Source organism: Entelurus aequoreus, linkage group LG28, assembly GCF_033978785.1.
Source record: "Entelurus aequoreus isolate RoL-2023_Sb linkage group LG28, RoL_Eaeq_v1.1, whole genome shotgun sequence".
Classification (NCBI taxonomy): domain Eukaryota; kingdom Metazoa; phylum Chordata; class Actinopteri; order Syngnathiformes; family Syngnathidae; genus Entelurus; species Entelurus aequoreus.
Window position 1 is genome coordinate 15,899,255 of NC_084758.1, and position 26,549 is coordinate 15,925,803.

Sequence of the window (26,549 nt, forward strand, 5' to 3'; positions counted from 1 at the left end):
TCAAAAGGTTCAGAGAATCTGGAGAAATCACAGCATGGCCGAAAACCAACTTTGAATGCCCGTGACCTTCGATCCCTCAGGTGGTACTGCATCAAAAAGCGACGTCGGTGTGTAAAGGATATCACCACATGGGCTCAGGAACATTTCAGAAAACCAGTGTCAGTATCTACAGTTTGTTGCTACATCCGTAAGTGCAAGTTAAAACTCTACTATGCAAAGCGAAAGCCATTTATCAACAACACCCAGAAACGCCGCCGGCTTCGCTGGGCCAGAGCTCATCTAAAATGGACTGATACAAAGTGGAAAAGTGTTCGGTGGTCTGACGAGTCCACATTTCAAATTGTTTTTGGAAACTATGGACGTCGTGTCCTCCAAACCAAAGAGGAAAAGAACCATCCGGATTGCTATAGGCGCAAAGTGTAAAAGCCAGCATGTGTGATGGTATGTGCCCAAGGCATAGGTAACTTACACATCTGTGAAGGTGTAATAGTGTGATGTTGTTGTGCTATATTATGAACTAGACAGGGTGTTATATTTTATTTTGAAGTATCGCTTTTATTTTTGAAGAACCGGATGTCTGGTGTGGGAAATCAGTCTGCCAGAAAGCTGAGACCTGTGTGTGTGTGTTTTGTGTTTCCAACACAGGTCAACAATAAATGGTGAAACGACGGCATGGTGAAGTGTCCTTTATTTAAAAAAATACACAACGCAGACTAAGACTCACTACAAAGGTACATACAGGTTTTGAAGCAACATATGTTGCCATCCAAGCAACGTTATCATGGACGCCCCTGCTTATTTCAGCAAGACAATGCCAGGCCACACTCTGCACGTGTTACAACAGCGTGGCTTCGTAGTAAAAGAGTGCGGGTACTAGACTGGTCTGCTTGTAGTCCACACCTGTCTCCCATTGAAAATGTGTGGCGCATTATGAAGCCTAAAATACCACAACGGAGACCCCCGGACTGTTGAACAACTTAAACTGTACATCAAGCAAGAATGGGAAAGAATTCCACCTGAGAAACTTCAAAAATGTGTCTCCTCAGTTCCCAAACGTTTATTGAGTGTTGTTAAAAGGAAAGGCCATGTAACACAGTGGTGAACATGCCCCTCTGACAACTTTTTTGCAATGTGTTGCTGCCATTAAATTCTAAGTTAATGACTGTTTGCAAAACAAATTAAGTTTCTCAGTTCAAACATTAAATATCTTGTCTTCGCAGTCTATTCAATTGAATATAAGTTGAAAAGGATTTGCAAATCATTGTATTCTGTTTTTATTTACCATTTCCACAACGTGCCAACTTCATTGGTTTTGGGTTTCGTATTTTAAAAGTCTAATCAACCAAATAGTCCTTGACCCCTTTGCAGTACCTCTGCGGACTCCCGAGGGGTCACGAACTGCCTGTTGAAGACCTCTGCACTAGACTTATAGACAGTCTGTGAGTAAATCGGTAAATAAAACCAGAAAAGTCTGCCTTGTTTTTCTTCGATGGAGGTTTTACAGCAGCCGAAACATCCATGAATCACACTGCTGCCATATTGTGGCGGCATTAGAGCTTAAAGGCCTACTAAAATTAATTTTTTTAAATTTAAACGGGGATAGCAGATCCATTCTATGTGTCATACTTGATCATTTCGTGATATTGCCATATTTTTGCTGAAAGGATTTAGTAGAGAACAACGACGATAAAGTTTGCAACTTTTGGTTACTGATAAAAAAAGCCTTGCCTGTACCGGAAGTAGCGTGACGTCAACGGTTGAAAGGCTCCTCACATTTCCCCATTGTTTACAATGCAGCTAGAGCGATTCGGACCGAGAAAGCGACGATTACCCCATTAATTTGAGTGAGGATGAAAGATTCGTGGATGAGGAACGTTAGAGTGAAGGACTAGAATGCAGTGCAAGACATATCTTTTTTCGCTCTGACCGTAACTTAGGTACAAGCTGGTTCATTGGATTCCACACTCTCTCCTTTTTCTATTGTGGATCACGGATTTGTATTTTTTTTTTCCCCGCTCTGACCGTAATTTAGGTACAAGCTGGCTCATTGGATTCCACACTTTCTCCTTTTTCTATTGTGGATCACAGATTTGTATTTTAAACCACCTCGGATACTATATCCTCTTGAAAATGAGAGTCGAGAACGCGAAATGGACATTCACAGTGACTTTTATCTCCACGACAATACATCGACGAAACACTTTAGCTATGGAGCTAACGTGATAGCATCGTGCTTAACTGCATATAGAAACAAAATAAATAAATCCCTGACTGGAAGGATAGACAGAAGATCAACAATACTATTAAACCATGGACATGTAAATACACGGTTAATGCTTTCCAGCCTGGCGAAGCTTAACAATGCTGTTGCTAACGACGCCATTGAAGCTAACTTAGTATAACGGGACCTCACAGAGCTATGCTAAAAACATTAGCTATCCACCTACGCCAGCCAGCCCTCATCTGCTCATCAACACCCGTGCTCACCTGCGTTCCAGCGATCGACGGAGCGACGAAGGACTTCACCCGATCATCGATGCGGTCGGCGGCTAGCGTCGGCTAGCGCGTCTGCTATCCAAGTCAAAGTCCTCCTGGTTGTGTTGCTGCAGCCAGCCGCTAATACACCGATCCCACCTACAACTTTCTTACTTGCAGTCTTCATTGTTCATTAACACAGATGCCCAGAATACTGTGGAATTTTGCGATGAAAACAGAGCTTTTTGTTTTGGATACAATGGTGTCCGAATACTTCCGTCATCATACCGAGACGTTTTCAACCGGAAGTTTCGCTGGAAATTTAAAATTGCACTTTATAAGTTAACCCGGCCGTATTGGCATGTGTTGCAATGTTAAGATTTCATCATTGATATATAAACTATCAGACTGTGTGGTCGGTAGTAGTGGGTTTCAGTAGGCCTTTAAGACAAGAGCTGGGTACAAAGAGCTGCACCTTTGAGTCCTACACGCAGGATTCAACCTGAAACAGACAAAAAATGTTGCTATTTTCCAGTTATTTTAGATTTGTTACAGTATGGCGTCTGTATGTAGAAACTGTCGTGCTTCTCTCTCGTATTTCAACACAATATGAGTAAAATGTTGATTTAAACAGTATGTAACAAAATCAGTGTCACCGTATTAAATGTATACTGCACTTTTTTTTTTACGAATATTTTTGAAAACAGCAAAGCACATTTCATGTACCAGGCTTCATACAAACACACATCAGAGGCCGGCAGAAATAACAGAGAGAGTCTTAAAAAAGGCAAAGAAGGAAAGAGTGAGACAGATAACATAATAAATGTTCTTCAAGAATGAACGGATTGGTGCCCTCATAAAGAGAGATAACATAACAAACACACTTTTGATGTGAGGGAAAACTCCATCCATGTCCTCCACCAATCAGACTGTCTGAACATGTTAGTCAACATTGTTTATTTGCTTCAGAGTCGATCTAAAATAATGTAGCTGTTGTTCTTAGTGGCACACTAACCTGGAACTCATGAGGGAATCTGGTATCATACACACAACAGATCATCACTATCCAAGTGACGTATAAATGACAGAAATAAACAATTATTATCAGCCTGGGATAAGCTTATTTCCAGGTTTGTCTGGGGTGCGGCAAGAGACCGAGGTGAGAAAATCAACACTGAAATGATTCAAACACAAAAATGAGTCATACTACAAACTATGGAAGACCTGTTCAAGAAAAGATGGTTGAAGTGGATCATTTATTTAGAAAAAAAAAAATCAAAATACTTATTCTTGGTAAATGTCAAGACGAGGACCAGGGTGTGGTTTGTTTTCCCATGGTGCAAAGGATTTGGAGCGCACACGACGTGAAGGTAATGACATGATTTAATTTACTCAAAAAAGTACAAACAAAAGACGCTCACAGCGGAGGTATAAAACTTGGCTATGAAAAAGAAAACTACCACTTTGGCGTAAACTATGGACAGAAAACAAAACTTGCTAACTATGGCCTTAATAAACAATAACTTACTTGCGGACGAAAGGAGCAGCATGAACGATGGACATGAAACAGAGTGTCAGGAGTGTGTGATGTCGCCAGGCTGACTGCCTGGCAACTACAGGGTTAAATAGTGATTAAAGACAGGTGCGTGAGTCGTGAGGACAGGTGAAAACTAATGGGTTGCTATGGTGACAAACAAGAGTGCACAATGAGTCCAAACGTGGAACAGGTGAAACTAATGGGTAACCAAGACAAGGGAGTGAAAAGCAGGAACTAAAAAGAGTCCAAAACCAAGCAGAACATAACTTAAACAAAACATGATCACACAGACATGACAGTAAAGAACCACCTTTTAGATGATAAGAAACCTAGTGTAAAGAAAACATATATTGATCCCTCAAGCATGTTTTGTTACATTTATCTATGATTGTTTTTATTTATTTTTTAAGTATTTATTGAATTATAAACAAAATGTAATTATACTACTTTTTTTGTTTTGTTTAGATACCCACCGTATTTTCCGCACTATAAGGCGCACCGGATTATAAGGCGCACCTTCAATGAATGGCATATTTCAAAACTCTGTTCATATATAAGGCGCACCGGATTATAAGGCGCACCTATGCATCCATTAGACGGAGCTGCGCTAAAGAGAATGTCAACAAAACAGTCAGATAGTTTAGTCAAACTTTATTAATAGATTACAAACCAGCGTTCTGACAACTCTGTTCACTCCCAAAACGAATAAACAGCTGATTTACTCGTGTTACGGTAAATCAAACGTTAGTGCAATCACAATATAGTAACACTCGAAAAAGTGCAGAGCAATAACAATATATCAATAGCTCAACGTTGCTCAAATGTTAATGTCACACAACACAACACACAAAATAAAAATGTAAAGCTCACTTTATGAAGTTATTCCTCATCCACGAATCCCTCAAATTCTTCTTCTTCAGTGTCCGAATTAAACAGTCGTCATTAATGGAGTCAGTGTCGCTGCTGTTGTCTAGCAGTTCAGTGACAATTCCTGCCTTCCTGAAAGCTCGGACCACAGTTGAGACTGATATATCAGCCCAGGCATTTACGATCCATGGCAGATAGTGGCGTATGTCATCCGGCGCTGTCTCCCTGTCTTGGTGAACGTGTGTTCGCCTTCTGTCATCCGTGTTCTACTGCGTGACTGATCGCCTTGAGTTTAAACGTCGTAAGCGTGTCTCTTAATAGGAGCCATTTTGGGGTCTTTACATAAACACACAAATGGAAATGAAACGTCATATATCCCAGCATGCACCGCGCGCTTCTTCTTCTACTTCTACGGGGGCGGCTGCTTACCATAGAAGAAGAACTTCTTCTTCTACGGGGGGAAATGAAGTTGGTGGCTGCTTACCGTAGAAGAAGAAGTGCTTCTTCTTCTACGGGGGAAAAAGAAGTTGGCGGCTGTTTACCGTAGTTCAGGAGACCTAAACTTTATGAAAATGAAGTTTAGGTTTGTTGTGGCTCAATATTGGTCCATATATAAGGCGCACTGGATTATAAGGCGCACTGCCAGCTTTTGACAAAATTTGAGGTTTTTAGGTGCGCCTTATAGTGCGGAAAATACGGTATATATTTGTTTCCAATCAAGTCTATGTATATTATACAAATCCCAATGAATATTAAGTATAAAAAAAAGAAATACACTGTTATTACTATTGCTACTTCTACTACTGCTATTTTCCATGCAAGACATTCTACTTCTACAATTTGACAATCTTAGAGCACAAACTGGACAGGAACACATTTATTCCCCGTTGTGTGCCGACGTTTGTGCTGTCAAACTTTGCTTTTCAGAATAACCTTCATCACAAAGTGGACAACTGCAATGTTTTTATCCTGTGTGTTTTCTCATGTGAAATTTCAGGTTGGCCCGCTGAGTAAATGTATCTCCACAAAATGAACATTTAAAAGGTTTTTCTTGCGTGTGTGTTCTCATGTGTGCAGTCAAAGTGCCCTTCAGAGAAAATGTATTGCAGCAAACTGAGCATCTGAAAGGTTTTTCTTGCGTGTGTGTTCTCATGTGTACAGTCAAATTAGATTTCTGGGAAAACTTTTTACAGCAAACTGAGCATATATAAGGTTTTTCTCCTGTGTGCGTTCTCATGTGTAGTTTCAGGTTGTGCCTCAGAGAAAATGTATTGCCACAAACTGAACATTCGAAAGGTTTTTCTCCTGTGTGTGTTCTCATGTGCAAAATCATAGTGGCCTTCTGAGAAAATCTATTGCAGCAAACTGAGCATTTGAAAGGTTTCTCTTGCGTGTGTGTTCTCATGTGTTGAGCATAATTACTTTTTTTACAAAACATTTTAGCATTAAACGAGCAGGTAAAATTTTTTTTACCTGTCTTCTTTTCAGAGCATTCAGGGTGTTGGTTGTCAGTGTGAGTCCTCATATCACCCTCACAGTCTGTATGGCTGCTCAAAGGTTCTTGGGTGTGGTACTCGTTTTCATCCTCAGCAGAGTGTGATGTCATGTCGTCTGATAGAGGAGCAAAGACGTTGTCACCTTGTGGTTTGTCTTCATGGTCTTCAGTCTTCACAGAGAAACCAGTCAGAGGCAAGATGGTGAGATCAGCCTCCTGCAGCCTTAGAAGACACTCTTCTCCTGACTGACTGCTACATTCTTTAATGTAGGGGGGATGTGGGTCCTCCTGCTTCAAAGTGGAGCTTCCGTCCTGTGGCATAAAGGGATATTCTTCTTGATGACCAATCAGCTGCCGGACGTCTACAGAACACAAATACACTTTAGCTCAGACATGTCAGACTTTGTAGACTGTTCTCTCTTTGTTCAATGCAGTTTCAATTGTTACTTATTGTAAAGATTTTTCTTCATCCTGCTCCTTCTCAGGCTTTTGTGTGTAAATGTATAATTTAATAATTGTGGTATAATTGTCTATCGATCAAAGATGCATATCAATGAAGGAGATAAATAAAATAAAATAAAAAAAAGGTAACACAGGCTGTATTTTATTTTGCCCTCCCTGAATGTTGCCATTTAGTTTGCCAAATATGTAAACAATCCTCTAAATTGGATTTGGAAAAAAACAACTATTGTATTTTCCGGACCAAAGGGCGCACCAGATTAAAAGGCACACTGACGAGGAGTGGGTCTAGTCAGGTCTATTTTCATACAAAAGGCACAGCGGATTATAGGGCACATTAAAGGGGTCATATTATTATTATTTTTTTCTGAATTAAAAACACTTCCTTGTGGTCTACATCAGTGGTCCCCAACCTTTTTGTAACTGCGGACCGGTCAACGCTTGAAAATCTGGAAAGAACAACACCAAAATGTGTCCGTCCGACCGGAACTCTCTAATAACTAAAGTTCCTTGGGTGAATTATGTAAACTCACTACACCGGTATGTTTTAGCGCTTTCATGGCAAGTTTACTGACAGATATAAGTAAGAACTTTACACTACTTTATATTAGAAATGACAACAGTGGAGGATGAATGTCCCATAACAAGAAGATAGAGAAAAAGAAGAAGCTTATCGACTACGGACTACAAAGGCGGACATGCGCAATTTTTCAGGACTTTTACGGATCCCAAATACAGATCAGCAGGTACCAGAAGGTGAGAAAAGTTGCTTTTGCATAATATTGCGAAACCAAACGGCAGATAATATGTCTTACCTTATACACACACCATAACAATACTCCTATGTTGAAGCACAGTACAATCCATCGAGGGGTGTGGCTTCATAGCTTACCAAAGTCGTACTAAAACATTTTGATATATTTTTGAGTGCCGTGTGTAATGTTCTATATTTTCAATGGAACATATAACCTTTTAGTGTTGTTTCTTTGCAGTCTACACGCATCTACACAGGGACGGCATGGAGCGGTTGGGAGAGTGGCCGTGCCAGCAACCTGAGGGTTCTTGGTTCGATCCCCAGCTTCTACCAACCTAGTCCTTGAGCAAGACACTTAACCCTTGCCCCTGATGGGTCAAGGGTTATCCACATACGCCAGCCAGCCCTCATCTGCTCATCAACACCCGTGCTCACCTGCGTTCCAGCGATCGACGGAAGGACGAAGGACTTCACCCGATCATCCGTGCGGTCGGCGGCTAGCGGCGGCTAGCGCGTCTGCTATCCAAGTCAAAGTCCTCCTGGTTGTGTTGCTGCAGCCATCCGCTAATACACCGATCCCACCTACAACTTTCTTCTTTGCAGTCTTCATTGTTCATTAAACAAATTGCAAAAGATTCACCAACACAGATGTCCAGAATACTGTGGAATTTTGAGATGAAAACAGAGCTGTTTGTATTGGATTCAATGGTGTCCGAATACTTCCGTTTCAATGATTGACGTCACGCGCATACGTCATCATACATAGACGTTTTCAACCGGAAGTTTAGCGGGAAATTTAAAATTGCACTTTATAAGTTAACCCGGCCGTAATGGCATGTGTTGCAATGTTAAGATTTCATCATTGATATATAATATATATATATCAGACTGCGTGGTCGGTAGTAGTGGGTTTCAGTAGGCCTTTAAACTAGTTTGGTGACGATTGCAAACGTTTCCATCTGCTCAATTCTCATGCCAAACTAAGTATCATCGGTATGTATCGTTTTGGTAATTGTAATAGAGTGATCTAAGTTGTTGTGTTGCCATCTCCTGGTGAATGTTGGATATAGTGTTCTGTGGTTACTTTTTGGTTGGCCAACGATTTACTTTACGTTGTAATAATAATATAATAATGGATTAGATTTATATAGCGCTTTTCTAGACACTCAAAGCGCTTCACAGAGAAGTGAGAACCGATATTACAACCGGTATTGAGCTACCTGACGACCATAGACATCTTATAAGGGTACGCAGCATCGAGCGCTACTGCCTACTGGCGCTGAAGAGACGCGGGGTCGCCATCTTGGAGTGGTGATCCGCTCCACTCAGTGCAATTCATTTGGCAGGAGCAATAAACTGTCAGCACATTTAATTAATCTTACCTCACTTTTTTGTGATACGTGTAGCTATGATAAAGGACACATGTTTTATTATTCATAGTTTGCTAAACAGTAATAGAATATTCTTATATGCTATAAATGACCAGACGTCCCAGATCAAAACTGGGAATATAATCCCAGAGAAGGGGGGAAAAAACGGTCAGCTATTTTTAAATTGAAGAAACAATATGATTACAATGTATGAATACATTTTCCCTTGGACTCAGTCTGCACCCCATCTTGGGGATCCAGCCTTTGACTGATATTTTTTTACTCTTCCCCCCCTTTGAATAATAAAACATGTGTCCTTTATCATAGCTACACGTATCACAAAAAAGGGCGTGAAAATCAGTGGTATTCAGTGAGGTAAAATGAATTACAAACCCCGTTTCCATATGAGTTGGGAAATTGAGCTAGATGTAAATATAAACGGAATACAATGATTTGCAAATCATTTTCCACCCATATTCAGTTGAATATGCTACAAAGACAACATATTTGATGTGCAAACTGATAAACTTTTTTTTTTTGTGCAAATAATCATTCACTTTAGAATTTGATGCCAGCAACACGTGACAAAGAAGTTGGGAAAGGTGGCAATAAATACTGATAAAGTTGAGGAATGCTCATCAAACACTTATTTGGAACATCCCACAGGTGAACAGGCAAATTGGGAACAGGCGGGTGCCATGATTGGGTATAAAAGTAGATTCCATGAAATGCTCAATCATTCACAAACAAGGATGGGGCGAGGGTCACCACTCTGTCAACAAATGCGTGAGCAAATTGTTGAACAGTTTAAGAAAAACCTTTCTCAACCAGCTATTGCAAGGAATTTAGGGATTTCACCATCTACGCTCCGTAATATCATCAAAGGGTTCAGAGAATCTGGAGAAATCACTGCACGTAAGCAGCTAAGCCTGTGACCTTCGATCCCTCAGGCTGTACTGCATCAACAAGCGACATCAGTGTGTAAAGGATATCACCACATGGGCTCAGGAACACTTCAGAAACCCACTGTCAGTAACTACAGTTGGTCGCTACATCTGTAAGTACAAGTTAAAACTCTCCTATGCAAGGCGAAAACCATTTATCAACAACACCCAGAAACGCCTTCGGCTTCGCTGGGCCTGAGCTCATCTAAGATGGACTGATACAAAGTGGAAAAGTGTTCTGTGGTCTGACGAGTCCACATTTCAAATTTTTTTTGGAAACTGTGGACGTCGTGTCCTCCGGACCAAAGAGGAAAACAACCATCCGGATTGTTATAGGCGCAAAGTGTAAACGCCAGCATCTGTGATGGTATGGGGGTGTATTAGTGCCCAAGACATGGGTAACTCACACATCTGTGAAGGCGCCATTAGTGCAGAAAGGTACATACAGGTTTTGGAGCAACATATGTTGCCATCCAAGCAATGTTACCATGGACGCCCCTGCTTATTTCAGCAAGACAATGCCAAGCCACGTGTTACATCAACGTGGCTTCATAGTAAAAGAGTGCGGGTACTAGACTGGCCTGCCTGTAGTCCAGACCTGTCTCCCATTGAAAATGTGTGGCGCATTATGAAGCCTAAATGTTGAACAACTTAAGCTGTACATCAAGCAAGAATGGGAAAGAATTGCACCTGAGAAGCTTAAAAAATGTGTCTCCTCAGTTCCCAAACGTTTACTGAGTGTTGTTAAAAGGAAAGGCCATGTAACACAGTGGTGAACATGCCCTTTCCCAACTACTTTGGCACGTGTTGCAGCCATGAAATTCTAAGTTAATTATTATTTGCAAAAAAATAAAAAAGTTTATGAGTTTGAACATCAAATATGTTGTCTTTGTAGTGCATTCAATTGAATATGGGTTGAAAAGGATTTGCAAATCATTGTATTCCGTTTATATTTACATCTAACACAATTTCCCAACTCATATGGAAACGGGGTTTGTAACTGCGCTGACAGTTCATTGCTCCTGCCAAATGAATTGCACTGAGTGGAGCGGATCACCACTCCAAGATGGCGGCCCCGCGTCTCGTCAGCGCCAGTAGGCAGTAGCGCTCCATGCTGTGTACCCTTATAAGATGTCTATGGTCGTCAGGTAGCTCAATACCGGTTGTAATATCGGTTCTCACTTCTCTGTGAGGCACTTTGAGTGTCTAGAAAAGCACTATATGAATCTAATCCATTATTATATTATTATTATTACAACATAAATCGTTGGCCAACCAAAAAGTAACCACAGAACACTATATCCAACATTCACCAGGAGATGGCAACACAGCAACTTACATCACTCTATTACAATTACCATGCTACTCAACGATACATACCGATGATACTTAGTTTGGCATGAGAATTGAGCAGATGGAAACGTTTGCAATCGTCACCGAACTAGTTTAAAATAGAACAGGTGCCGTGCCAAAATGTGAATGCCTGCCAAAAATAAACCTGCATTTCTTGGCTTGGTCTGTCCACAGTGGATTACCAGGTGTAAGACAAACACTTTATCTTGTTGTAAATTGACCAATTTGAAAAAGAAAAACATTACACAAATATAAGAAATATATTTTCTCTCAGCACGTGTACATCACACGAAGACATTCAGTGACCGTTTTCCAGTGTTTATCAGGGATTTTTCTTTAGTTATTTAGAATTTTGGTACAGTAAAAACCTTTTAAACAAAGTGTTTGCTCGTGCAATTTCTGAAATTTGTAGGTATATTCTTGCTATCATTCACATTTTCAGAATGTATAATATTGTTTTTTTTTAGAGAAATGCTTTGACATTTTGTTATTATTATTAATATTATCTGGAATACATTTTTGGCAGCAGCAAAGTGGCCATTTGGGTAGTTTTTAGCTCTAAAAAGGGTATTTCAACAAGTAAACAGTACAGTAGATACATGATTTTGATATATGTAATGCTCATAAGGGTATCCTGGTAAAATACGTGTGTGTAAATATCAAAACATTATGTTTAATCACTTTTTGTCAGGCAATTTTACATTTAATGACACTTTTACATAAATGAATACATCCAAACACTTTATATACATATTTATTATGTGCAGGAAGAAATAACAGTTACAATTGTGTGCATCTTCCAAACAACAATGAGGTTTTATCACATCAACATTGGACTAACAACAGTCCTTTAAATCTCATTAATACCACAGAAAAGGCAAACTGTCATTTTCCGGACACGATAAAGTCTTAAATAATGTCAAACACGTAGCGTTACTATAACCACAAAGATAAAGTGTTTGTCTCACACCTAGTAATCCGCTGTGGACAGACAAAGGCCAAGCAATGCAGGTTTAGCGAGTGCTGCGCTAATCAATTTTTGGCAGGCATTCACATTTTGGCATGATTGGCACTGTATGAAAAAAAAAAATTAAAATGAATTTTTCCTTGGCAACCTCATTATACTATTGGCTAAGTTTTATATTCATAAATGTAAGTTTCTCAATACCCAAACTGTTTTTTGTGCCTTTAAAAAAGAATTAGAACTCTACGTTAAAACACTCTCTACCTCGAACAACCAAAAAGCTGTGAAAATGATGATGCTGTGTTCCAAATTTAAATTATTTATTGAACTTGTGTGAGCCTATGGCTTTGCACTTGTGAATTAAAAATTTTAAATTATTAATTTTTTATTTATTTTATAAACCTTTACTTATAAACTGCAACATTTACAAACAAGCGAGAAATAATAATAATCAAAATAAGTACAAAAATAGTACAAAAACAGTACAAATCAGCGCCAGGGGGTTGTAAACTCATAAAGTAACTAAAATATAATGCAATATATATATATAAATATATATATATATATATATAGATATTATTTGCTAGTTTGTAAATATATATATATATATATTTACAAACTACAAACTGTAAATATATATATATATATATATATATATATATATATATATATATATATATATATATATATATATATATATATATATATATATATATATATATATATATATATATATAAACTCATAAAGTAACTAAAATAGAATGCAATATATATATATATATATATATATATACAGTATATATGTATATATATATATATTATTTGCTTGTTTGTATATATATATATATATATATATATATATATATATATATATATATATATATATATATATATATATATATATATATATATATATATATATATATATATAAATATAATTTGCATTCTATTTTAGTTACTTTATGAGTTTACAACCCCCTGGCTCTGATTTGTACTGTTTTTGTACTACTTTTGTACTTATTTTGATTATCATTATTTCTTGCTTGTTTGTAAATGTTGCAGTTTATAAGTAAAGGTTTATAAAATAAATAAAAAATGAATAACTTAAAAATGTAAATTCACATTTTGGCACAAGACCGGAAAGGAACTGCTTGTTGTGCACTGCTAACTTGGGCATTACTGTAAACTAGGCGATGCTGCCCCCCGCTGTCTAAAGGAGGAAGTGCACCTCACTGTTGAATTCCAAGGTGAATTTAAACACGGGTCTTACATATAATCTTAATACATTCAACAAACAAGAGAACAATTGTATTGTTGCTTGCTGCAAAAAATAAAGTGGTTTATCAAGGTAAGACCTATTTGGGTTAAAAATATTTTTTTGCAAAGCAGTAATTATAGTCTGCAAATGATGTGTTGTTGTTGAGTGTCGGTGCTGTCTAGAGCTCGGCAGAGTAACCGTGTAATAGTCTTCCATATCAGTAGGTGGCAGCCGGTAGCTGATTGCTTTGTAGATGTTGGAAACAGGGGGAGGCAGCGTGCAGGTAAAAAGGTGTCTAATGCTTAAACCAAAAATAAACAAAAGGTGAGTGCCCCTAAGAAAAGGCATTGAAGCTTAGGGAAGGCTATGCAGAACGAAACTAAAACTGAACTGGCTGCAAAGTAAACAAAAACAGAATGCTGGACGACAGCAAAGACTTACTGTGGAGCAAAGACGGCGTCCACAATGTACATCCGAACATGACATGACAATCAACAATGTCCCAACAAAGAATGATAAAAACAACTGAAATATTCTTGATTGCTAAAACAAAGTCGATGCGGGAAATATCGCTCAAAGGAAGACATGAAACTGCTACAGGAAAATACCAAAAAAAGAGAAAAAGCCACCAAAATAGAAGCGTAAGACGAGAACTAAAACACTACACACAGGAAAACAGCAAAAAAGTCCAAATAAGTCAGGGTGTGATGTGACAGGTGGTGACAGTACACCTACTTTGAGACAAGAGCTTATTGTTGGTTATGGTTTAAAGTCATATCCAACAATTGTGACAACGACTTTTTACTGTCAACGGAGTTTTGTTTTTTAATGATTTCTGCTGGTGGTGTGCCTCCGCATTTTTTCAACGGGAAAAATGTGCCCTGGCTCAAAAAAGGTTGAAAAACACTGCGCTAGACCTCGTAAAAATCGCGCTTTTCCGCTGCATGACAGAGCAACAACAGAACAGCGGTGGTGGTTGCCAGTCGGCAGTTTACCAACATGCCTATTTAATTATTTTATTTTTTTTCCCTTTTTTGTCGCAACGTGTGGGAGCAGATTCCTTCTGTGACTGTAAATTGTTTGCTTGTTGATGCTTTTATTTGTTTCTGTATTGTGTAGTTATAATGATATGCTTTTACTTGTAATTGTATTGAGTTGGTGGACCCCAGGAAGACTAGTGGGTTGTTGTGGCAACCAGCTACTGGGGATCCTTAATAAAAATACAAATCAAATCACTAAGTGACGTATAAATGACAGAAATAAACAATTATTAACAGCCTGGGGTAAGCCTAGGTCCAGGTTTGTCTGGGGTGGCAAGAGACCGAGGTGAGATAATCCACACTGAAATGATCCAAACACAAACATGACTCATATACTACCTTCTTTGGAAGACCTGTTCAAGAAAAGATGGTTGATGTGGATAATGTAGTTAAAAAAAAAAAAAAAAAAAACATATTCTTGGTAAAGAACCACATTTTAAATGAAAATAAACCTTGTGTAAAGAAAACATATATTGATCCCACAATCATGTTTTGTTACATTTATCTATGATTGTTATTACTGGGTTGTTTATTTTTATTTTTTTTAATTATTTATTCAATTATAAACAAAATGCAATTATACTACTTTTTTTTTTAGTTTAAATACCTATATATATATTTTTTTCCAATCAAGTCTATGTATTTTATGAAAATCCCAATGAATATTAAGTTAAAAAAAGAAATAAACTATTAGTACTATAACTACTGCTACTTTTCAGGCAAGACATTCCACTTCTACAATTTGACAATCTTCGAGCACAAACTGGACAGTTTGTGCAACACATTTATTCACCGTTTGTGCTGTCAAACGTTGCTTTTCAGAATAACCTTCATCGATTCTTCTTCATTTATCCTGTGTGTTTTCTCATGTGAAATTTCAGGTTGGCCCTCTGAGAAAATGTATCTCCACAAAATGAACATTTAAAAGGTTTTTCTCGCGTGTGCGTTCTCATGTGTGAAGTCAAATTGGATTTCTGAGAAAACGTTTTACAGCAAACTGAGCAAATGAAAGGTTTTTCTCCGGTGTGTGTTCTAATGTGTTGTTTCAGGCTGCCCTTCTGAGCAAATGCATCGCCGCAAAATGAACATTTGAAAGGTTTTTCTCCTGTGTGTGTTCTCATGTGCAAAGTCAACGTGGCCTTCAGAGAAAATCTATTGCAGCAAACTGAGCATCTGAAAGGTTTTTCTTGCGTATGTGTTCTCATGTGTGAAGTCAAATTGGATTTCTGAGAAAACTTTTTACAGCAAACTGAGCAATTATAAGGTTTTTCTCCTGTGTGCGTTCTCATGTGTAGTTTCAGGTTGTGTCTCAGAGAAAATGTATTGCCACAAACTGAACATTTAAAAGGTTTTTCGCCTGTGTGTGTTCTCATGTGCAAAGTCAAAGTTGCCTTCTGAGAAAATCTATTGCAGCAAACTGAGCATTTGAAAGGTTTTTCTTGCGTGTGTGTTCTCATGTGTTGAGCATAATTACTTTTTTTACAAAACATTTTAGCACTAAATGAGCAGGTAAAATCTTTTTTACCTGTCTTCTTTTCAGAGCATTCAGGGTGTTGGTTGTCAGTGTGAGTCCTCATATCACCCTCACAGTCTGTATCGCTGCTCAAAGGTTCTTGGGTGTAGTCCTCGTTTTCATCCTCAGCAAAGTGTGACGTTATGTCGTCACTATCTGATAGAGGAGCAAAGAGGTTGCCAACTTGTGGTGTGTCTTCATGGTCTTCAGTCTTCACAGAGAAACCAGTCAGAGGCAAGTTGGTGAGATCAGCCTCCTGCGGCTCCATAAGACACGCTTCTCCTGACTGACTGATACAGTATTTAAGGTGGGGGGGCTGTGGATCCTCCTGCTTCAAAGTGGAGCTTTCATTCTGTGGTATAAAGGGACATTCTTCTTGACGACCACTCAGCTGCCGGATGTCTACAGAACACAAATACACTTTAGCTCAGATATGTCAGACTTGGTAGACTGTGCTCTCTTTGTTCGATGCAGTTTCAATTGTTACTTATTGTAAAAGGTAACACAGGCTATATTTTATTCTGCCCTCCCTGAATGTTGCCATTTAGTTTTCCAAATATGTAAACAGTCCTCTGAGTTGGATTTGGAAAAAAATAACTAGGTGTTATTAGACTTAGACTTCCTTTTATTGTCATTCAAATGTGAACTTTACAGTACAGATAAGAACCAAATGTTGTTGCATTAGCTCGTTGTAGTGCAGGATAAAAGAGCAATAAGGTGCAGATATAAATAAATAGATTACTGTATAGATAAATACATTGCACTTTTGCATATGCATCCACGTTTATGGATGTATGTTATATTGTCTTTATGTTCCAGCGAGTTAATCAGTTTTTTTTTTTTTTGGGGGGGGGGGGGGGGGGGGGGGGTTGAGGGGATTATTATGATGCGTTCAAGAGTCTTATGGCCTGAAGGAAGAAGCTGTTACAGAACCTGGAGTTTCTGCTACGGAGGCTGCGGAACCTCTTTCTAGAGTCCAGCAGTGAAAACAGTCCTTGGTGGGTGTGGGAGGAGTCTCTGCAGATTTTTCTGAGCACTGGTCAGGCAGCGGCTTTTTGCGATTTCCTGGATAGGAGGAAGAGGAGTCCTGATGATCTTTTCCGCCGTCCTCACCACTCTCTGGAGAGACTTCCAGTCTGAGGCACTGCAGGCTCCAGTCCAGACAGAGATGCTGTTGGTCAGTAGGCTCTCTATAGTGCCTCTGTAGAATGTGGTGAGAATGGGGGGAGGGAGCTGTGCTCTTTTCATCCGACGCAAAAAGTGCATGCGCTGCTGAGCTCTTTTTACAAGAGCTCCGTTGAATAGGGACCAGGTCATATTGTCATTTATCTGCACCCCCAGGAACTTGGGGCTGCTTACGATCTCCACTGCTGTGCCGTTGATGAAGACTGGAGTGTGGCTGGACGGGTGCCTCCTGAAGTCGACGATGATCTCCTTGGTCTAGTCGACGTTCAGGACCAGGTTGTTGGTTCTGCACCAGTCAACCAGATGTTTCACCTCCTCCCTGTAGTCCATGTCGTTGTTGTCACAGATGAGGCCCACTACTGTCGTGTCGTCCGCATACTTCACGATGTGGTTAGTAGTGGATCTGGTGCAGCAGTCATGGGTCATCAGTGTGAACAGCAGCGGACTCAGTACGCAGCCCTGGGGGGAGCCGGTGCTCAGGGAGATGGCACTGGAGGTGTTGTTGCCCACTCTCACAGATTGGGGTCTGTTTGTGAGGAAGTCAAGCAGCCAGTTGCAAAGGGGGGTACTGAATCCAAGGGGGGCCAGTTTTCTCACCAAGTGCTGCGGGATGATGGTGTTGAACGCCGAGTTGAAGTCCAGAAACATCCGCACGTGTGTGTCCTTTCCTTCCAGATGTTCTAAGCTCAGGTGGAGTGCAGAGGAGATGGCGTCCTCTGTGGAGCGTTTAGGGCGATAAGCAAACTGGTATGGGTCGAATGTGGGGAGAAGTCTGGAGACAATGTATTGCTTTACCAGCCTCTCGAAGCACTTCATTATGATGGGGGTGAGTGCCACGGGGCGGTAATCATTGAGGGAGGAGATTGTGTGTTTTTTAGGCACTGGAATGACTGTGGCCGTCTTAAAGCATGATGGTACCACAGCCTGGGTCAGTGAGGTGTTGAAGATGTCTGTGAGAACCCCAGCCAGCTGGTCTGCACATCCCTTAAGCACCCTGCCCAGAATGTCATCAGGTCCCGCTGCTTTCCGGGGGTTCACTCTCCTCAGGGTTCTCCGGACATCCGCTGTGTCCAGGTTGAGCGGCTGCTCATCAGGGCGAGGGATGGATTTCCTCGTTGGAGTGGTGTTAAGTGCCTCAAACCTCGCAAAGTGGTTGTTGAGGTCGTTCAGAAAGCTGTTGCTGTTGTCACAGGAACGGGGGGCAGCTTTATAGTCCGTGATGACCTGTATGCCCTGACACATTCGTCTAATGTTCGTGGGGTACTCGAAAAAGTCCTGCACTTTCTGACTATGTTGATATTCTTCACAATGAAGTCACTGTAAAACTAACCACACTAAAGAAAGTACATTCTATGTACACATGAAGTGCACATACACGTAGGAATCACGTTAGATTAATAATATAATTTGAAATAAACTGAAAAAAGCAATACAATTATGCAGAATGAAGGTTGAGCTATAATGCCGCTAGCTTAATGCTAACATACAATGGAGTAGCTCGTAGACAAGCTAACTCAAACTAGCATGGCCAATCGCAGGCACTTATGCTGTATACAAACAATCCTTCCAGACTACTGCAACGCACTTCTTGTCGGGATCCCCAGCAAGAACATCCAGAAGCTGCAATACATACAGAATAGTGCTGCTAGGAAATATGACCATATCACACCAATTCTCAAATCCCTTCACCGGCTTCCTGTTCCACTCAGGATTTAATATAAAAGTCTCCCTACTAACCCACCAGTGCCTCCAACTTCCGAGGACAAAGCTCCAAACAATGGGAGACCGGGCTTTCTGCTCTGCCGCTCCCAGTGTGTGGAACGCTCTCCCTGACCACCTGAGGGCACCACAGACTGTGGGTGCTTTTAAAAAAGGCTTAAAAACCCTTCTTTTTAAAAAAAAAAAAAAAGCCTTTTTTTTTAGATGTATGCATACCGTATTTTTCGGACTATAAGTCGCAGTTTTTTTCATAGTTTGGCCGGGGGTGCGACTTATACTCAGGAGCGACTTATTTGTGAAATTATTAACACATTACCGTAAGATATAAAATAATATTATTTAGCTCATTTACGTAAGAGACTAGACGTATAAGATTTCATGGGATTTAGCGATTAGGAGTGACAGATTGTTTGGTAAACGTTTAGCATGTTCTATATGTTATAGTTATTTAAATGACTCTTACCATAATATGTTACGTTAACATACCAGGCACGTTCTCAGTTCGTTATTTATGCGTAGGGATGATGTTTGATAAGAAATGATCGAGTTCGAGCCTATTATCGAATCCTCTTATCGAACAGATTCCTTATCGATTCTCTTATCGATTCTCTTATCGAGTCCAGCTGGGTTGTTGTATATGGAAAAAAAAACACACAATATTTGGTTTAACAAAAGCTCACTTTTATTATATAAGAAAAAAATAAAATCTAATAAATAAATAAATATTGACTGTTACCCCCCCCCCCCTAAAAAAAATAAATAAAATAAATAAATATTGACTGTTGTTACCCAAAGTATATTAAGTGGGATTTTTCAGAAAAACAAATATATACAGTAACACAAAAACAACCTGTCTCTGTGATCACTATAGGTGTATAAATAATAATATAGTGTTAAATAAAATCAGTCCCTTGGGCACAAAACTGAAAATAATACAGCTCTCCAAAAAGTGCACTTCTGCTGCTATTTGACATAACTGTTTGTTATGATGCTTTGACATTTTTGCACTTTATTTCTTTATTGAAAGAAAATTCTATGAAGAGAAAAGTTGTTTGCAAATGTTGTTACAATGCTAAAAATGAAAAGTTAAAGCTAAAAAAAGAAATACACTTTATTGAGTTAACATTATTTCTTTATAGGGGGAAAGATGTGATGTTATGAGCTAGGCTAGGCTAGGGAATATAACAACTACACTACCCAGCATGCAACGGGAGTGAAGAGCATGCGCGGTAGCCCCGAAAAGTGTTGTTGCATGTCGTCACCCGGCAGCTGAGAATGAGGTTATGAGCACGCTGTGAAAGTAAACGTCAAGAACTCAGCCAACACGCCTCGTCTGCATTATTTATAATTAGACAGACAACACATATACAGTGTGATTTTGTTTTGTTTACAAGGAAAGAAAAACAAAAGTTAAAAAAGGGAGATGTGTTGTATATATATGTATGAGCTGCGGTTGCTTTAAGAACGTTGCGACAGCTGCCGTAAAGGAGGTGCGTTGCTAGCCTGGTTGCTATGTTTCCGGTTGGTCGTAAAAGTGTTGGTCATGTGTTTTACCCTGCTCAAATCTCTCAGTAAAGTTATTCATTGGATTATACCTTTTGTTTTGAACTTTATTACATCTTGGAGCACTTTTTCCGGTCCATTGTTTTTCCTGCTTTCCCTATCTGCGCCTAATGACTGAGCTACGTGACGTCATTTCTTGTGATGTCCCACGGGGCATTTCTGGTCGGGACGGGATTCGAATAAAGGACCAACTCTTTTTCTTTACTATAGTGGTCTCGATAACGGGTACCGGTTCTCAAAAAGGGATTTGAGTCCGAGGACTCGGTTCTTTTCTTATCGAACAACCGGGAAAATCGGCTTCGAGTATCATCTAGGGCTGCAACAACTAATCGATTAAATCGATTACCAAAATAGTTGGCGATTAATTTAGTCATCGATTCGTTGGAACTATGCTATGCGCATGCGCGGAGGCTTTTTTTTTTTTTTTTTGGTTATTTTTTTGTTGTTTTTTTTGTTTGTTTTATAAACCTTTATTTATAAACTGCAACATTTACAAACAGCTGAGAAACAATAATCAAAATAAGTACAAAAACAGTACAAAACAGCGCCAGGGCGGCGCTGAGGCTACGTCTCATGAGGTGGCGTAAGCTAGCCAATGATGTGTCATGTGCAGCTCACGTGACGACGGCGTCTCCTTTGCTGGAAAAATTCGAAAAATGGCGCAGGAAAACACTACCGATAGTTTAGCGGAGAAACATCTTGAGGTTATTGCTTCAATGGAGAAAAGTGTACGACCTAAGTCGTCAAAAGTGTGGGAATACTTCACTTTAAAGACTTCAAAGAAGACTGTTTCCTGCAAAATGGCACGGAAGTACAACATTGCTTCAGAAGCACCTGAAAAGGAAACATGTTGGAGCCATGGATGAAGGGAACAACTCACAGTACGTAACTTTTTAAGTCCATAGTGGCAACAAGCATTCATGAGTTCAGCTTTTTTGTGAGTTACGTTAAAGTTATGCCTTTGTTGCAACGCGGGGCTGATAATGTGTCTCCGGCACATTTGACTCCGTTTTGAGAGAGAAAACGCACGGTTACCAATTTCGAAATAAACGTAACGGACAGAAATATCTCAGATTGGTTTCATAATGGATCAATGTAGCCGGGCTGATAAAACTATATAAATCTATTTAGATTTGAGTGACGCTTTAGTATAACTAAACGTTATGAAGGTGCTGGAATATTTCATGCTATTATTTAGAGGCAGCCTAAAATGAATCCTTTATTATTCACAACAGAAATGTGTACAATATCTGATTCAGTTCTGATGAGTTACATTTCTGTGTTATTGTTGGTGTATGCTGCACCCCCAATGTCCACAACATGGTGCCAGTATGCTGGTTTTTTTCAATAAAATACTGGAAAGGATAGAAATGTAGTTTGTATCTTTTATCCGATTATTAATCGAAGTAATAATCGACAGATTAATCGATTATCAAATGAATCGTTAGTTGCAGCCCTAGTATCATCCCTATTTATGCGTCATATAACGTACACTTATTCAGCCTGTTGTTCACTATTCTTTATTTATTTTAAATTGCCTTTCAAATGTCTATTCTTGGTGTTGGGTTTTATCAAATAAATATCCCCCAAAAAATGCGACTTATACTCCAGTGCGACTTAAATATGGTTTTTTTCCTTCTTTATTATGCATTTTCGGTCGGTGCGACTTTTACTCCGGAGCGACTTATACTCCGAAAAATACGGTACTAGTTGTAGCTATTATTGTTGTACTTTTTATTTATTTTTTGTATCGTTTTATTTTTTTAATACACTGTAGCACTTTGAGATTGTTTACTCAATGTAATGCTTTTTACAAATAAAATATATTATTATTCTGTTGAACGTGATAATGTGATTGCGCCTTTACTTGTTATATTGTACGCTTTTATTTTGGAGCGCTGCGCACCAGGAAGTGACGTTTCAATGTGGCGCCAATAAGTGTGTGTGATAACGACATGGCGGACATGGCGCTGTTCGTTGTTGCAGTCTGCCATTAATAAATGTTCCTATCATACGTCTTGACTTGATGCTATCACGCAAGTGTGGAAAATAAGTTGACGACGTGCTGCGAACTGTAGTTTTATTCACGACTCTTGGGAATAACCTTTCACATCTCTGGCAACGATAAACAGGAAGCCTCATGTCACGTGGGCCAATCACATGTGTGTATACTTCAGGGACCGATCGGAGATCGTAGTACCTAAAAATATTACAGACTCCACACAGCGATGTCCACATGGAGGATCGAATACGCACTCGGCGTAAAGTTACACGTTATTGTCGGTACTAATGTCTAAATATTTAGGGTAGTTTACACGGGCTTGAACAATAAATGCATGTATTAGCTTAAAACACATTTCTCTTCTCACGACACTTCTGACAATAAGTCAGCCTCGTTGGATATTCAAATATCCAACTCAAGATCGACTAAAAGTCAAACTATTCCATATTGTTCCGTATATTAGCGACATGACGTCGTGTAAAAGATGAAGTATGAGGATGATGAAAGTGTAAAAATACCTTCAACGTGTAGCACAATTTGAGTTTTGCGAGCAGCTTCCAGTTGTTGTCGATGTCGCTCCTTCTCCTCTCTCGTTCGAGAAAGTTCCTCCTCGTACGACGTTATCGTGCTTTCAAACAGCGCGAATATTTCATCGGCTGCCGCCATTAGTCGCTCTTTCACCAACTCTTTCAACATGTTGATGTCTTGTAGCGAGCACACCCGACAAGCTTCGCTAATGCTAAATGCTAGCGTCTTTGTCATTCGATCTGTTCGCGCATGCGCCGCACCTTCTTCTTCTTTTCTGTTTTACGGCAGCTGGCATCCATCTGTGGTGCATTACTGCCATCTTCAGTTTGATTTTATAATCAAATGACAATCTCTCCTTGAGTCCAGTATTGTTCAAAAACTCCCCTACTATTTCCCTTCCATTTTCATAGTCCGCAAGATTTATTAGGTCCCAGTACCCTCAGTTTTTCAGTCATGGTCTGTCTTTCTATAATAAATTTAGTACATCACAAAAAAATATCCGATATTCCGATATTGTCCAACTTTTAATTACCGATTCCGATATCAACCGATACCGATATATACAGTCGTGGAATTAACACATTATTATGCCTAATTTTGTTGTGATGCCCCGCTGGATGCATTAAACAATGTAACAAGGTTTTCCAAAATAAATCAACTCAAGTTATGGAAAAAAATGCCAACATGGCACTGCCATATTTATTATTGAAGTCACAAAGTGCATTATTTTTTTTAAACATGCCTCAAAACAGCAGCTTGGAATTTGGGAGGTGGGCGGGGTTGGGGGGGGGGTGTATTGTAGCGTCCCGGAAGAGTTAGTGCTGCAAGGGGTTCCGGGTATTTGTTCTGTTGTGTTTATGTTGTGTTACGGTGCGGATGTTCTCCCGAAATGTGTTTGTCATTCTTGTTTGGTGTGGGTTCACAGTGTGGCGCATATTTGTAACAGTGTTAAAGTTGTTTATCATCCACCCTCAGTGTGACCTGTATGGCTGTTGACCAAGTATGCCTTGCATTCACTTGTGTGTGTGAAAAACCGTAGATATTATGTGACTGGGCCGGCACGCAAAGGCAGTGTCTTTAAGATTTATTGGCGCTCTGTACTTCTCCCTACGTCCGTGTACACAGCGGCCTTTTAAAAAGCTATACATTTTACTTTTTGAAACCGATACCGATAATTTCCAATATTACATTTTAAAGCATTTATCGACATCCCTAATTGAAACTATTCCAATATTAACACATTCCACTCATCCTGGACATTCAAACTAACACTTTCCAAAGTTCCAAACTAAATTCCGGTTCCCCTGGAAATTCAAACTCTTCAACATTCAAACTATTCCAACATTCAAACCATTTCAGCGTTTAAACGATTTCAACATTTAAACCATTTCTACATTCATCCTACACTCCATTAGCATTTCAGTTCAGCGTCAGCTTGTCATCATTCAAACTATTCTTACATTCTTACTACATTCTGTCAGCATTTCACTTCAACTTCAGCATTGGAGCGTTCACACGCCATTCCTCCAGGAATTGCCTCTTCCAGTTTTTTTTTCTTATCTTAGTTTACAAAGTCAAGATTTGATGGTAGCCATTTTGCAGCGGCAAAACCAAATTTAGAGGCCAGAAGAGTTACACAGGCAACTCGTACTTGCTTATAATTACTAAGCCAGCTATGTAGGATTGGAACCTTGTAATAATTACAATTCAAATGTGTTAACCACAAGTGCAGCCACTGACAAAAACAGGAAGCAGCAGCACTTCTGTTGGTAATCAGTGTTGTCATGTGAACTTTATAAACACCGATTTTATCTTTCTTAAATAGCTGACCTTTTTGTTGAACCATTTGGAAATTGTTTTACTTGTCAAACAGAGTTATTATGTTGTCTTGAAAAGAAAAAAAAGGTTTCAGATGCTTGTTTTCTCAGGCCTTACACTTTATTGAAAATGTTTACATGGTCTATACTGAAGTCTTCTTCTTTGGTTACTTAGTCATGTTTTTTTATTCACCTACCGACTGAGCAAATGGCCCCCCGTGGAAAAAGAAGGTGATGAAGATTGTGATGAAGATTGGGACGAAGATTGTGATGAAGATTGGGACGAAGAATGGGAAGAAGAAGAAGGAGAAGAAGAACAAGAAGAAGAACAAGAACAAGAACAAGAAATAAAAGAAGAAGACAGAAGAAGAAGACAAAGAAGAAGAAAAAGAAGAAGAAGAAAGAGAAGAAGAAGAAGTAGAAGAAGAAGTAAATGATAAATGGGTTATACTTGTATGGCGCTTTTCTACCTTCAAGGTACTCAACGCGCTTTGACAGTATTTCCACATTCACACACACATTCACACACTGATGGCGGGAGCTGCCATGCAAGGCGCTAACCAGCAGCCATCAGGAGCAAGGGTGAAGTGTCTTGCCCAAGGACACAACGGACGTGACTAGGATGGTAGAAGGTGGGGATTGAACCCCAGTAACCAGTAACCCTCCGATTGCTGGCACGGCCACTCTACCAACTTCGCCACGCCGCAGAAGAAGTAGAAGAAGAAGAACAAGAAGAAGAACAAGATGAAGAAATCAAACAAAAAGGGAAAAAGGAAGAGAAGACCGGGGGCACATGTGGCCGTGGCCAGTCGGCCTTTCCCGCTCCCTAAAAAGGGGGCGGGGGGAGTAGGCTCAGCCGGTCAGAGTCCCGGCTTGCGTCTGGCGATGGAGGACTGTGAGGAGGCGTGGCCAGCAGACCTGCAGCGAGGTGGGGCACGCCGAGGCCGACTCCAAGATGGTGGCGAGGAGGCGTGGCCGGCGGACCGGCAGCGAGGCGGGGCGCGCCGGGACCGGCTCCGAAATGGACATCAGGTGCGCGGATCGCCCAGCTGGGCGCAGTTCTGTAATCCCCTGTCACTGTGTAAAAGGGCAGCAGCAGAGGAGGACGAGGCAGAAGGAGTTGGAGAGCCAGTGGATGCAGAGCGAAAGCCACCGAGAGCGCGACACAGAGGACGACGTGGGCGGCTGAAAAGCAACCGGCAGAGCGAGCAGTTGGAGGAGGAGCTGAAAAGCGACCCGACGGGCACAGAGGTTTATTGAAAAATAAACAAATTCACGAAACTGCTGCAGTCATGTCTGTCCTTGGTGGTCCATGGAACCCGGAGGGAGGAAGACTTCCACACATCTTATAAGTAGACGCAGCATCGAGCGCTACTGCCTACTGGCGCTGACGAGACGCGGGCCGCCATCTTGGAGTGGTGATCCGCTCCACTCAGTGCAATTCATTTGGCAGGAGCAATGAACTGTCAGCGCATTTAATTCATCTTACCTCACTGAATACCACTGATTTTCACACGTTTTTTTGTCCTACGTGTAGCTATGATAAAGGACACATGTTTTGGCGTGTTTTATTATTCATAGTTTGCTTGACAGTAATAGAATATTCTTATATGCTATAAGTGACCAGACGTCCGAGATCAAAACTGGGAATATAATCCCAGAGAAGGGGGAAAAAAACGGTCAGCTATTTTTAAGTTGAAGAAACA

At 40.0% G+C, this 26,549-nt stretch overlaps 1 protein-coding gene across 2 annotated transcripts; it reads right to left on the reverse strand.

Annotated features, from left to right (window-relative positions):
* Positions 1-2,913: 2,913 nt before the first annotated feature.
* LOC133644888 (oocyte zinc finger protein XlCOF22-like) lies at positions 2,914-23,232 on the reverse strand. 2 transcript variants are annotated; one of them, XM_062039641.1, is made up of 4 exons: positions 23,017-23,232; positions 16,042-16,431; positions 6,353-6,736; positions 2,914-2,977 (listed from the first exon to the last, which is right to left on the reverse strand). In XM_062039641.1, exons 1-4 carry the CDS (start codon positions 23,192-23,194, stop codon positions 2,973-2,975), a joined length of 957 nt encoding a protein of 318 aa, XP_061895625.1. In that variant the 5' UTR covers positions 23,195-23,232; the 3' UTR covers positions 2,914-2,972. The 2 variants fall into 2 exon arrangements, with proteins under 2 accessions (XP_061895625.1, XP_061895624.1); XM_062039640.1 differs by lacking the exon at positions 2,914-2,977 and having other exon boundaries at positions 3,715-6,736.
* Between the last annotated feature and the right edge of the window lie 3,317 nt (positions 23,233-26,549).